The sequence below is a fragment of the Fopius arisanus genome, unplaced genomic scaffold, assembly GCF_000806365.1.
Source record: "Fopius arisanus strain USDA-PBARC FA_bdor unplaced genomic scaffold, ASM80636v1 scaffold00087, whole genome shotgun sequence".
In the NCBI taxonomy this organism is placed as follows: Eukaryota; Metazoa; Arthropoda; class Insecta; order Hymenoptera; family Braconidae; genus Fopius; species Fopius arisanus.
The window spans coordinates 267,381-282,249 of NW_011887826.1; the positions used below are offsets into that span (position 1 = coordinate 267,381).

The 14,869-nt window shown below is 39.6% G+C and overlaps 1 protein-coding gene across 1 annotated transcript in view; it reads left to right on the forward strand.

Annotated features, from left to right (window-relative positions):
- Positions 1-12,765, forward strand: part of LOC105270423 (uncharacterized) — a 39,503-nt gene extending 26,738 nt beyond the window's left edge. The window contains exons 4-8 of the mRNA XM_011311334.1: positions 3,932-4,142; positions 4,602-4,655; positions 7,584-7,747; positions 7,953-8,109; positions 12,297-12,765. Of these exons, the coding sequence (XP_011309636.1) occupies positions 3,932-4,142; positions 4,602-4,655; positions 7,584-7,747; positions 7,953-8,109; positions 12,297-12,448 (738 nt within the window). The 3' untranslated portion in view covers positions 12,449-12,765. The remainder of the gene's footprint in view (positions 1-3,931; positions 4,143-4,601; positions 4,656-7,583; positions 7,748-7,952; positions 8,110-12,296) is intronic.
- The last annotated feature ends 2,104 nt before the right edge of the window (positions 12,766-14,869 follow it).

Consider the following 14,869-nt stretch of genomic DNA (forward strand, 5'->3'; position numbering starts at 1 on the left):
AGTGGTACTGCACACCACGTGGCTCCTCCTGGCAAACACACCTAGAAGACGAAGTATATTCCACGGGGAACGAGGTGCAATAAAGCCACGTTGATTCAAACGCGAGTTTTCCCGGAAAAATCGTCTCACCGGGGTCAAGTGAAATTCGGCTATCGGCGCCGGTTTAAAGTAACAAAAGTATAACATAAGAAGAGGGCATGAAGTACGTAGAGGTTTTTTTTTCCAGAGGCTAGAGAAACTGAGAGAGTGTCGGTGGCAGTGAGGTAGCACTCTCACTATTTTCTTTTTAACCGTTGAATTTTTATTCTTATTGTTTTCATCCAATGAGAGGAGGACTTTTTCGTTCTGGAGGTGGAATATCCAGGACGATTTATGCGTTTATGGGGGCCTTACTTTAGCTGGTGTCCTCGGGTGATAAGGACCCCCTTTGGAAGAGTTAGGGGGGAAGAGGGTGGTAAAGAGATCGTCGGCTGCAAGGTCACGACTTAAACTTCACTGGGGGTTGAATCGACGGAGAAGACGCCACCCCAGAAGATCGGTGCAATTCTAACGGTCGAAATCGTTTTGGCTCTGGCTCTTCCTCGGGGCTTCTTCTTGCATATATGGATGTCGTTATGGTAATTTTTATCCGCACCCCGAGCACTTCTTTCACCCCCACCAGCTTTCCAACTTTTTCGTCGTTTTTCCTCTTGTCGTGAGTGGCCGTTTGTATTTGGTGTCTCATGATTCTTTTTGCCGAGTCAGTTTCGGTTTTCGGTGATACCGAGGAAATTATTCCGGCATGCTCGATGGAATTCCACTCTCCGGTCTCGATCATGTCGAAAATCACTCGATCACGTACAGAATAATGCATTGCAAGTCATTTTTTGTCATGTTTTGATGAAAGTCATCGAGGGATTAATAGAAATGTTTGTGGGAATCGAATTTCACTTGCAACAAGAAAATTTCATTTTATTATTCCGTCTTTTTTTTTTATTTTTCACTTGGAAAAATCCCACTTTCAACTATTTTCACAGGAAATTCCAGAGAAATTTTTTAACCGTATAACAACTACAGTTGAGTTCGTTGCGGATATTTGCTTTTCGCATATGTGCAAGCGGAAATATTTCCATTGCATCAACGTTTATTTGATCATCCTCGAACCATGTGAAGTGTCCGATAAATTTCTCCAGAGAATTTACGAATAAGATATAAGACCCTGTGTGAGAGAAAAACCTAATGTTCAGATGACCCTGAAGGGAAAAAGAGGAAAATGTAATGGAGGAGAGTCCGGAGAGTTATAAACCGAAGATTGTGCGGTGGGCATGAAAATCAGTTGGGTTGAATGGAAGATCTCGGGGAAAAAGGGACAATTGAGAGGAGAAAAGGTGGACTGGCTATTGAGGACACGGAGCTTATCAGAGGAAGAGGACAAAAACAAGGGTGGAGGGAAAAAACTGGAAGGACTGTATTTTTCCACAAAAATTTAAAGTGCGACACCTTTTGTGATTTTATTCAGTTTCAAGTGACACGAGTAGAACAATTGCTGAGAAATTAGCGATTAAATTAACGCCTGTCAAAATAAATTAATAAATCCAATTAACCCGCGCCCTAAGACTCGGATGAGTTTAAAATTCATGTCACGATGTTCTAAAAATGGAATGAAAAAAATGACCCCTTCAAAAAGGGGAGAGAAGATGAAGGAAAAAGGCCAAGAGCATGATATTAAGTATTTCACGGTGAAATGGTCAAAGACCTGCGTGGTTTCATCCAATCGTCTGCTTAATAATTAAGAAGACGATCCCCGCAGAACAATATGAACCGAGAAGTAAAAGCCCGACGGTGTGGTGAAGAGAGGCGGGGGTAAACCAAAGAAGGGGATGAAATGTTGGGGGTAGAGAAATGATGGAAGCCTCTCCCGCAGTACTGAAGTGAAACTTGAAAATGACAAGGGAAAATGCCCTGGGAGAGGAAATGGGAACGGAGTGCCTCCAAAGTGGCCTCATCAGTATGCAAAATGTACGACTGCCAGGGTATACGCGTGCCCTCTCGTGTCCTCCATTTGCTCAGACTCTTAACCTCCCTTAGGTTCACCCCGTCTTAATCTCCTCTCCAACCCCCTCATAATACGGCTCAATATTATTAATCCCCCCACGTGATTCACCAATTCAATCAATTGATTCCACTCAGGAAATGCCTATTATCCAAGTGAAAAAAAGGGGGACATTTTTTATTGGGACTTTATTCATTTTTTTGAAGGAATTATTTACTTTCGATGGAAATTGAAATGTTGATTGGAATTGTTTCGTGTGAATGGAATAGGAAAGTCTATGGTCTTCTTGAGGTGACCCGGGTAAAAAAAAAATTGTAATCCGAAAAATTTTTCCACATTTTCAAAAAATTTCTGGAAAACTTTTTTTTTTGAAACAAAAATTTTTGCAAAATTTGGAAAAAATATTTTGATTACAATTTTTTTTTACTCACGGAAGAAAGATAATTCAGCAATAATTTTCATTCGATTGAAGTAACTATTTTCCTGGGTTTATTTACCCAACGGAGGAAGCTGCACCCCATCCCCTGGAAGTATCGCAGTCGGCCTCATATATACTCAAATGAGAACTGCTGAAATCTCCTCTCGGGTGTGCAGTCGCATTTTTACATCTGCCGACGCAGCAGATGAAACCAGTTGTGCTTACCAACTACTACCATCTTTTGTCCAGTTCCCAACAAATAGCCCCTGCATTCTCCAGCTCCCAGCTCCTAAGATCCCCCAATATCACTATCACCCACAACCTCACCCCATTTTTTTTATCATCTGACCTCACCCCCACGAAACCCTCGCTTACTCCATCTTGGAACCATCGCTTTTCCTTTTCTGCGAATCTCAAAGCTAGATTTCTATTTTGGATCTACCACACTTTGGCGTCAGACCAAATGCCATGAGTCCATACACGAAGGGCCGTATGTGCACCAACTGCATCCACATTGCAAAATTTTTCCCAAAAAAATAAAAAAAAAGTGGTAGATTATAAAAAAAAATATGTATAAGCAATGAATTTTGAGAATCAGTTAAAATTATTATCATTTTTTTTTATAAAGAAAAATTGATTCCTAACGTCATTTTTATACGGCTTTTTGGGTAATTGCAATTTTTTTTGACTGTGTGAGTAGAAAGAGATAAAAACCCGAATGGTCATGATGAAATGTGCAGAAGGTACAAACGCCTCAACCACTCCCCAAAACATCCTCTTTCCCTTGATATCGTCCACCCCACCATCAGACATTTCTCTTACCTCGCTCGCCACTAAAACCGCCTATCTCTCTTTGTCTTTTATGAGAGAATCCCTGCATTCCCTGTAAGAGGCTCTGTACTTCACCATTATTGTTGTATAAATCATAGACATGACCGTTGGCATAGCCCACCAGCACCAACCTCGGTCTTATTCCACTGCTGGAATTTCAAATCGCATGATGCGCCCTAACATTTCTTCCTCTCATCTTCTTCAGAATTTTTCATTCAGTTTATTCGTCTCCCTGAATTTATTTCTTATTCGCTCAAGAGATATTCCAGATGATGAAGCGAGATTATAATTATCTTCTTCTTTTCTTTAAATTTCAAAAAATTCGTAACAGTAGGATTTTTATTGTATTCATGCGAGGGGGGAAATGAGTTCGAGGCGATTGCCGGATATCTAATACCCGAGTGTTCGTCTCTGGCTCGAATAGCCGAAAAATACGAGGATCGGATAAGCCATGGACCTGTTTGCCAGCCACGTGTGCCCATCGTTCATTTCTCCTTCCGCATCAGGAAAAAAAAAATGAAAACACAAATAAACGTGGAGGCCTCGATAGAGCCACTGCCATTACTCTCTGTATCGAGGGGGACTAGTCTCGGAAAGGAAATTTCCATTTTTGCCAATCTCCAAATTGAATGGGATACATTATGTTTTAGGTGTCTTGGATGAGGAGCAGAGATCTCCATATTCTTACGTCAAGCGAATTCACGTTCAGCTCAGACTCCAGATTCACACCTGAACATGTGCCTGAGAGCGATGCCTGGACTCTGAGACTTGAGGACGCCAAAAAAACGGATTCAGGAAGTTACGAGTGTCAAGTCAATACCGAACCCAAAATTATGTATAAAATTGGACTGACGGTGAGAGGTAATAGTCGTGATTATAAATGTGAACTCGGGTAAAAAAAAATTGTAATCGGAATATTTAATAATATTTAATATTTTTTAATTTCTGGAAAACTTTTCAGAATTTTTTTTTTATGAAAAAAAAAATTGGAAAACAAAGCAATTTTATTTTTCGGAAAGGTTGTAACAGATTTTTCAAAACATTTTCCAAAAACACAATTATTTTGTTTTTTTTTTGTTTTAAACAAAAATTTTCTTTTTGTTTTCAAAAAATTTGCAAAAAATATTCCAATTACAATTTTTTTTTACCTGGGAAATCATAATGAATTTGATTCCTTAATTTCTTTTTTCCCGCTGAGTTTTTCCTGCGACAACATTAGTAGATTTTTGCTTTCCGCGTCATCAATTCCAAACTCGATTTCTCGGTATGATCGATTGTGGTAATTCTTCATCTTCACCTTCACAATTCTCGGTGTTTCAGATTCTGATAAGCCAGAGGGAGATGACGTCCCGTACTCCCAGCAGACGCGCATAAGTAAGTGGACTTTTAGAATTTGAGTTGCTCGTAGGTTTGATTTGCGAATTTTAACGGATTGGAACAGCTGTGACATTTTTTACGTGATGCATAACAAAAAATTCATGAATAAAAAAATTCATGTGACGTTTTGTATCGCTGATTTATCGGATATCCTATAAATAATAAATAATAAATAGAAGTATATATATTTACGTCTCAGTCTTTCCATATTTTGACAACTAATAATATAGATTTGCATAAAAAATTCACATGAAGCTAATACATAAAATTTATGGACAGTGAAATGTCACATTATTATCGGAATTCTGTGATTTCCCATCGATTTTCATGGAACAACAGGAAATTTCAATGGAAGCCATATCAATAGCTAAATAACACTTGTAAAAGTGTCGCTGATTCAATAAAACCCGCGAACCAAGCACCACATATGAAATAAAAAATCGGAATGAAATTTCAATTCAATTAAATATCTAGCCATTTTCACAAAAAAAATATCCACTCCAGCCTCAGTATTTACGGTTTTATTTAAAATTGTTTGTATCGAGTATTTTTTGCCCTTAACATTCGGTTGCTCTCGTAATTCCCATTTCCCTATGCAATTGTCAGTAGTTAAACAAAAAAAAAACAATAAAATTTGCTTTACAAACATTTGGTTAAAACACACGTTATTTTTTTTTCTGGAAATAAAAAACCATCAATCCTAGATGAGAAAACAATGCCCCGACAATTTGATCTCCTAGATTCTTGAAAAAAGAAACTCCTGCGGAGAAGAGTACATAAAGAAAGCCGAGATGAAAATAATCACTGGCATCTTTGGTCTTTATTCGAGCACTCGAATAGCCATATCATCGATCACCCCATGGGGGATGAAATGGCCAGTAAGGGTGCTATGTCTGTCCTTGACGCGTAGTGTCTCTCGTCCATTTTCTCAGCGTTAACGGCATCGAGCTATTCTACCACAAATACTAATGCACTATTAACAACCCCCTTTCCACAATCGTCTCCTGAAATCGGTAAAGGAGGCCGATTTTACTGGTCTCTCTAGACAAAATCCCCCATTTCTTCTACCGCTGTACAGCTCAAGGGCTCCTAACAAACCTTAAATCCCCGCCGTTTGTCGTTGCGGGAAAATTTATTCTCCAGATCTAAATACTCACGTTATTTTCACGGCGATTAATTTCTACGTTTTTTTCAGACAGATTCAGACAAAACCTTTCGCAAAAATAAAATTGTTCTGTTTTCCGATTTTTTTTTGTATGATAAAAAAATTTGGAAAAAATATTTCGATTACAATTTTTTTAACCCGAATCCTTCCATCAGAAAAGCAGTCTGAATTGAAAAAAATGTTTCCCCTGAAATAACAATTATTAAATGCCACATGAATAAATTTTCCTATCCCTCTACCATAATCCTCCAAATAATTTCGAATAGCAATAGTCAGACTGAAATTGAAGTAGACCGGCTGAAAAATGGAAAAAATAAAATTTCCATTGTTCCAGAATGGCCATTTTCATCTGTCGCAATCCATATTAAATTAGATACAGAGACAATCCACGAGACAGAAGTAGAAAACACTTTAATTATCATACATCTCCCCCCATCATTCTCAACTTCAAACACATCCAAGAGCGTTAATAAAACTTGTCGCATAAGCCGCTGCTAGTTTTCTTTCACCTTTGCTAGGGTGGTTTTTCGATTAAACTCAAAGTTAAATGCAACACAGCGACAGTCGGAGGAGTATGAGGCCGATGGTGGGGGTGTGAAAACCCTCGGGGTAGTCGAGACCTCTGCGTTAATACGCAAGGTATCTATATCTATATCTCAACGAGCGGACGCAAGTAATAATGCATATAGTGATAATGGTATAACGTAATATTACGCCACAGCGAAATGCAGTTCCCGGTGGATTAATTCAAGTCCAATAGGATTATCCTTAATCCGGCTGGTACTGTGCCACTTCTGGAAAACGCTTGAGGATTCTGAGGGGTGAGACACAAGGAGGAAAGGAAAATTGAAAAAGTACCTGACGAGATGTTAAAATTGTGGGGAGAATTACGAAATAATGACTCCATTATTCCGTTATTCATAGGACATCGACACTAATATGTCATCAATCCTGGTGACAGGTGGCAGGGCGAGGGGATGGGATTGGTTCATCTGCCTTTGCGGAAATTCCCGCGGTTCTGGGATTAGTACTGGAATAATTAACCGCAAACCCACCCTCGCTGATGCCCTTCCCCCTCCCTGTCCGACCATAATTACGACTTAATGGAATTCGTTGGGGTCAACGGGAGACAGAGACGGAATAACACAGCACCAGCTAGTCATTTGAGTTTATCCGCGGATGATTTGTGAATTCGCTAATGAATATTTCAATATACACTCGGGACTTACGCCGATTCATTAAACCTAGATTTATATTTCACTCATTATTTAGTTTGAATATTGGATGAGTGCAAGTGAAATCACTGTCGAGCATTTATCATTTTGCGGTGAAGTTTGTTTCGAAATTTTACTGCGTTACTTCATCATTTCCATTAATTTTGAGTTAATGTTTGATGAATTAGGGAGTTGTAATTTACTGCGGTTACTGGCATATTCAATACCATTATTTGTGTTTGATTGATTATTAATAGTAATTACATCGGCGGAAAAGCGCATTCGGTGCTGTTTATCGTTTTATTTCAATTTATTATGCTTCTGCGTTAAACAATGGATTTCAATAGTTATCATTAATTCAATGTAATTCAAATTTTGCCGAGTTAATTACCAAGACAAATGAGAAATTGAAGGTACAATTGAAAACAGCCAACAGCAACGGAAATGTCAAGAAAAATTAAACAGTCAGGATTTATTTGGAATAAATATTTTTTCGCCGAGTGTAACTGACATAATTCATGAAAAAACCTCAAACTCATATTTCAGGCTACGAGAGTACCGCCCCAGTGGCAGTAATAATGGGTCCAAGAGAGCAGCATGTGCCATCAGGCTCGACGATCACCCTTAGGTGTGTCATAACGTCGCCATATCAGACCCGTCCCATCAGGGGTGTGCAATGGCTTCGGGACAACAAACTCCTGACATTCCAGGTAATTGAAGTTCTCGAGATGATGAAGGATATACACTTGAAAACAACTCCAACTCTCTCTATCCCCATTCTTTCCCTCCTGTATTTTATTATTATCTCCCTGGGGCCATCACCGAGAGTATCTTCACAGCGATATTGCCATTTTCCCCGATACTGGCATTTGCCTCCTATCTGGCCCCCCCTTATTCTGTCAATTTTCGTTACAGGCGGGACGAGGTGGTATTATCATTGAGACAGAGAGGGATGCTGGTCGCACTGTGTCTGAAGCAACATTGGCAGCTGTGACGAAAAACGACGTAGGAAAATACACTTGTCGACCTACCGAGGGACGTGCTGACACTGTTCTTCTCCTTGTAGAGCAAGGTCAGACTATCATCAGTTGACCCTTATCAATGTCCACTCAAATCTACATCCAAATTTCAACGAATGATTTTTTACACGGAGAGCAAAAATTAGAATTCTGGAATCCTTGGGGCGAATCTCATTTCGTCAATTGTTAATTTTTTAAAATATGTTTATGGGAATATTTTTAGAAGTAATATTACTTTGAGTGATATTTGGAGGAATCCAAATAATTGACAGAAATAAGGAGTCTCTTCCGAATGACTCAGGAACCTCATGATTGCAACCTGAAAAAAACGTTAGAATTTTATTTCAATCCGGAGGGCCATTCTTCTCCTGTAACTGCCGTTCCGTGAAATTTATTAACCCCAATAAACGTTCACGTACCGTCGGTCCATCACTTCCTTACATATTAAGTGAAACCTGTCGACGATTAGCCCGGACGTAAATGCGCCATCGAGCGTATCTTAGAAATAGCGGATCCCGGAAATAAACCCACAAGAGGTTGGGCTTTTCAGCCTTACGACAGTATATCACGTTGAGGCTATTTGTCTGGCTGATCTGCCGAGGGGTTGATTTTTTGGGGTGTATTCAAAGAGGAGGGAAATGAGGGCGAGGGAGAAGTTGAAAGGGGCGAGTGGGGGTTGCATAAGGGGTTGAGAGTGGCAACAAAAAATGAATATACACTTTCCGAGGATTACTCTGGAAATTTCCAGTGAGGTCTTGAAATTTTTGATAACGACACAGTGACATGAATTTTCTGTACAACTCTTTAATTATCTGTTTAATTTTCTGGTAATTATCAAATCGCAGGCTCAATTAAATTTTTTTTTAACCGGGTCTCTTCAACTCAAATGGAATTTCACCTCCTATAATTGAAAATTCAGATAACTTAGTGGTTAAAAATTCAAGAAATTTTAAAGAGCGGAAGAAATACGCACTAGTGCTGTACAGGATTGTAAGCATGCTTGCATGAGATTCACAGGGTGGTCTCTATTATCGTGAATTTTCTTTCGGAAGTTATTGCCTGGTGGCTCCTGGGGGGCGGCGTCGCATTTTTCCCATACCACCCTCTCTTATTTGACTCTTTTTTACTCTCACCTACACACTTACCGCTCTGTACTTGTCCCTCTGCCCACCCCACTGTTTCTCCTTTGCCGGTTACCACTGTATACGCAAATGTGCGCTTGAACCAAAACGATAAATCAGAACTTCGGGGACTATCCGCTCTCTGCTCCACAATTTCTCCCAGTGTTCCCCTCCAGATTGTGAATTTACGTGGTTTTGCCATTGGACGACAGTTTCCTCCATGATTTTTCGAAGTTACAGGGAATGAGAAAATAAGTGGTTTTTGCTGGAGTAAAAAAAATCATGAAAGTTTAGGCAAGAATGGGGACAGAGAGAAAGAGCGAGACGAGAACTGAGAATAACTGGAGATAAAATTGAAGAGATGGATGCATTAATGGTGGTGCATCATCGATTTCAACATTCCATACTTTTCCAACGTCTTCTGTCTTACCTCTCAAGAGTCTCATATATCTCAGAGACAGATATCCCCCTCTTTCACTTTTTTTTTCCTGCCCCCTCCATTTTCTTTTACTTTCTCGGGTGAAAAATTTTTTAACCCCGATGAAGAACAGCGGAATTGGATTAAGAGGTAGCAGGTGGCGGCATATGGCGCTGGAGGGGTATTTTTTCCCAAGACTCATCGATTTTACCCAACAAAATTTTAAAGTCAAGAAATCAAGAAGTTAGATTCAACGACACACTGGAGCCAGAGAGTAACCCTTTCCATCCCCACCTCCCCGTTCCACCCCCTTTTCCACCCAGCCGAGCAAAAAGCTCTGTTGAATGGTTTTTGCTAAACCGGTAGGTTTGCGGCCCACACGGAGCTAATTCTTATGCGATCGTAAATAACCTCACCGCATATATCAAAACTTACAACGACTACTACCTCCCACTGCCACCCTCTCACCACCTCACCACTACCCAAGTCTTCTTCGGGCACTATGATACCCTCACCCCCAATTTTCACCGAGAAAATCTCGACTCCTCATCCAATTTCACCTCCCCAACCCTTATCAACGTCCCTCGTAACAGCCCCACAAAACGTGACTTCCAACTGGCCAGATTAAAGATACAATTCTCTTATTTTATTCATTAAGAAAGTTAATTATGGCCGGGAGAAAATTCAATTTTCCTAATTGCCCATCGAATTATTTTTCCCTCCTCATCCTCCATTTTTTCTCTCACCATACATTCTCTCCTTTTTTTTTTATCTTGGGTAAACTTTTCCTCACTGATATCCGGTCCCTCGTTCCTTTTCCTTTATTCTCCCACGTTACTTTTTCTCAGCCTCGTTATCTCCGGACCGGTGGATGCTGCGCTTCTCCAGTAAACCCCGTCGTTCTCACCGAGGGCATATTTTGTCCTCCCCCTCACCACCCCTCCACCGCTCCCCACAGCCCCCGCTGCCCGACCCCCTCAGGCCGCCCCACCAGAAACTTCCATCCCTCTTCTCTATTTTTTGGGCCATCCCCAATTTGTTGGCCAGAGGAGAGCTGTTATACTCGGTCGCGTTGGCAAGTCCCTCCTGAAAGTTTTCACCGCTGCACAACACTACAATTCCCATCCCTTTACCCACTGATATTTATTTCAACTGGCTAGACAACACTACCCCCTCTCCAATTCTCCCTTAACCCTGTGTATTTATATGCAATCATAGAGAAGAGGTAGAAAATTCTCTCCACTCCCCCGGAGTTATAAATGCTCACATACGAGCTCCCATAAAAGCGGGAGTAAATTGGATAGGCGTTTCGATTCCACTGAAGTATAACAATCGATTTTCTGCACTTACTCAATTTTCCACGTGAATCACGATATTCCCTCGTTATTCCCTCAACTCCACCACCTCCTCCTCCCCCTTGCCACCCTCATTCTTCTGGAAGGCTTCTCTACACAGGGGAATACCGATCGCGCCTTAAGAAATTTTTCCAACTCGAATGGAGGAAATAAAAGAGTGGGATCGAGGGAGAGACCCAACAGGATCACAAAAGTAACAGGGGGTGAGAGGGGGGTGGAGGGAGTGCAACAGCATTCGGTTTGCAATTCTTTGGTTTTTCAACTGGTCTTTCTATTCCACTCGACCATTGTCCCGCAGGGCCCTGTAGGGGTTGCCGGTTAAAAGGAGGTGGAAAGAGGGTGGAGTGGGTGGGGGTGGTTCAATCGTCTTGAACGGTAAATTCTATCGCGATTCGCACACCCCGGTGGTATATACACCGCTCAACTCCGTAACTTTAACCTCCTTTTCAGATCCTCCATACCCTTTTTCCTCTCGAATTTTGCTTTTCCCTCCGTGACTCCACGGGGACTGGGAGTTGCGCATTAGTGTAATTGCTTGACCTCCCCCCTTCTGTACCGAGTCAATGGCGAGTCAAGAACTAACCCATTGTTCGTTTCACTTTGATCCCCCACTTTGGTAGACAATATTATCTGCTATTTCGGTGAAAACTCTCGGTAATACCGTTACTCTGCGATTTACCTATCGCCTCCATCCACGGTACGTCGATTTATTTTATTTCAATGGGGTGGAGTTGTTGTTGTTGTTTCGGGGGAAAATCACTTGTTTTATGAACACTCTGCTGATAATTTCTTGAAATTTCAGTCATAAAATCGGAATTGCCGATTCCATTGGACAATTCTAAACAAATGCGTCCCTTTAGTTTCCTGAGGGTGAGAATTCCCGGTAGGAATTGAAAACCAAGGGATTTTAACTTCGAGGAAAGATTTTTTAATAAACTTTATGTATTTATTTGGGTTCATGATTGGTTTTTCAATTATTTCGTTTGACTAAAGGGAGAAATCAACCCCTAATTTTCGGACTGTTTTTTCAAAATATTCTTCATAATTCCAATTAATAGTTAATATTTGATGTGAATCGAGTGTCGAATAAAAAAATATTTGGATAGGAAAACCATTTCGTATTACTCAAACGAAAATATCAATTTAATCGGGACGAATCAAGGTGCCTGACTTACGGTGTTGCCCATGTAATTGGAAAGTACATAAAATTTATGGCGTACCTAGTGCAAGTTTATGAAGTAGCTCCGAACTATCCCGATATCTCCATGAGTTCCTAAAGTCGATTGGATTATCCTTTGAATTTCGAATTTGTTTTTTACGTTGTATTTTTGATATTTCTCTTACAGGCGAATACACAGAAGCTATGCAGCGAGATGCGGAGTACGTTTCATCAGGGTCTGAATTGAATAAACAGCATATTATATTGCTTCCGCTCCTGGGGATTCTGATATTGCGGAAATTCGGGGAGTATCTAGTGCCAGTATTTTTCCGTGTTTGAGGGAGTGGATAACCCTGAAGATATGAACTTGTGGAAGAGGTTGGATGGAGAAGTGATCGGATGTATTTGCTCTAATCTCATCAGAATTAGCGCAGAGCTGAGAGCAATAGTTAATGAACATTTTGCGTGGTAAGCATAAAAAGAAAAACGTAAGGGAGAACTTTATTTCTTGTTCTAATCTAAGTTTTTGTGTTCGTCATTTAATAAATGGTCGATATGGGACTGTGGGTTTTGGAAGTAATGGAAGAAGTCGATGAAATGTACAAATTTGGTAATTCCTCGAGTGCTGATGAAGATGATTAAAGTGTCTCAAAGAATTGAATGCTTTATTATTTTCCCATTTTTAACCCTCATGCATCCTATTTACCTTTCTCTTTATGATGGAAGAAAAATGGCAACCCTATCATAAATATTTCCCGGATTTCACGCAGCGGAGAGATTTATTGAGATCAAAGTGCTCTACCAAGTACATCAAAGAGACCACTCCAGCAGCAGAAGCAATTTTACGTTATTTCGACCGAGTTGGACTATAATCTGCTTACTTTCACATTTTATATCTTCTTCGTATCTTCTTATTTTACAAATCAGATTTGACTCGAGGATTTTCATCCTCCTTTGTCTCCCATCGTCTTTTTTATTTTTTAAAAAGGCAGGCAGCTCAATTTCTCACTGACTAATCATGAAAAATTCTCTACCTCCTTGTGCACTCTCGCGGATAATCAAATTGAGAGATGGATTAAGAATTTAATTCGATTAAGGTGATGGGAGATGAATATCCCCTCGGCAATCTTGTTAAGGGAATATGGTTGATATTTTGGAGTTTATGCTTTAGAAATTCAATGGCGAATCGTCTTTCAACGTCCGAGAAAATTAAGAAAATGCAACAAGATGTTGAAATAGTATAGAGTGAAATAGAAATACAGTGATAAATAAATAAAATATGAGGACACTTGGGCTTTCAGCATTTATTTTCGTGATAACTGATTTTTTCTCATGCAGTAAAGGTGAGGTATTATCCATGGGCAATGTAAACAAATAAATTACTCGCGTTTTTCTAATGTAATTTTTATTTTATTTTATTTCAATAGTAAAATGTGGAATGAATTTTTAGGCTGAAGAGGAGCAGAAGAAAGATCCGTTTCTCGTAGATCTCGAGAATAGAGTCGACAACGATATCGATGAGAATTTGCGACAAGAAATGAATGAATTAGAGGGTCGGCTCGATAAATCGAAGAATAAAACGAATTCCTAACTGTTTCAGGAAGGAACAGTACTTGCCGTCATTAACGTACAAATCAATATTAAATTACAGAACAGGCAGACATTTCTCTTCTAAATAAAACAAAATGAAAATTCCCGGACCATTTCCCAGAATAAATAAATAAATCATCCAGTCGTAGCCACGAAATGAATATTTATTTTAATGAAGTTTATTGATTATAGGAAAATAATTATCAAAAATTAGGACATGGTTCACGCGTTCCGCATCATCTTTATTTGAAAATAATTTCTATTGCATTTTTTTCTGCAGGATGATCGACGCTCACATCGAGTTAGCTGACACTCGATATATATTAAAAATTCTCATCTTATCGCTCGCGCCCGCGACATGTGACATTTATAAGACATGAAATTCGCCTTGAACGGGGGACAGAGTTTGATAGAAAAGAATTTTCTGCACTTGGCAGGTGCTTTTTTTCTTAACGTATTTCCCGTAAAAATCCAATTCAAGAAATTCAAATCTGATGCAAAAAAAAAATGAAGCCGGTGAAGGCGTCGATTACGTCGTCTCCCCGAGTGAATTCCGCCGGAATTTCTGTCCGCATAAATATTGCTAGATGCATTTTATACTCGACTCGTCGTAAATCGTTTTACATACCATCTACACCGCTGCCGAATGCATCTGCATAAATGTATCACCTCTTTTTTCCTCTCCCTTTGGCCTCTATTTTTCCGAGTTGTCTTTCGAATCAAGAATTCTCCTTTACCACTTGTTTCACCAATGCGGAACAATAGATCTGCACGTGTACAGTAATAATACGCCATAAAAATTCAACGGCTGTGAGTCACGATACAGAGAAATAGAAAACTCCACTAGTCCTACTAGTCGGTAAATTGACAGCATTTTAAATACGAAATAAATTTCTCGTATTCTGCTGAAATTGAATTCACGTAATTCCTATTTAACATGCAACTGAATCGAATGCAAGATATTACTCTAATTCATATTTTTTATCGTCGCTGACAAACGATTACCAATGAATGATTTTGAAAATAATCGGTAAGTGTTTTACCGGCGAAATATACCAATATATATCAATAGATTATTAAAAATATTATATAAATTTGGAAAAAATATCCCGATTACAATTTTTTTTACCCGAGTTTCTCCGTCCAGATGTCATATAAATAGCGAAAAAA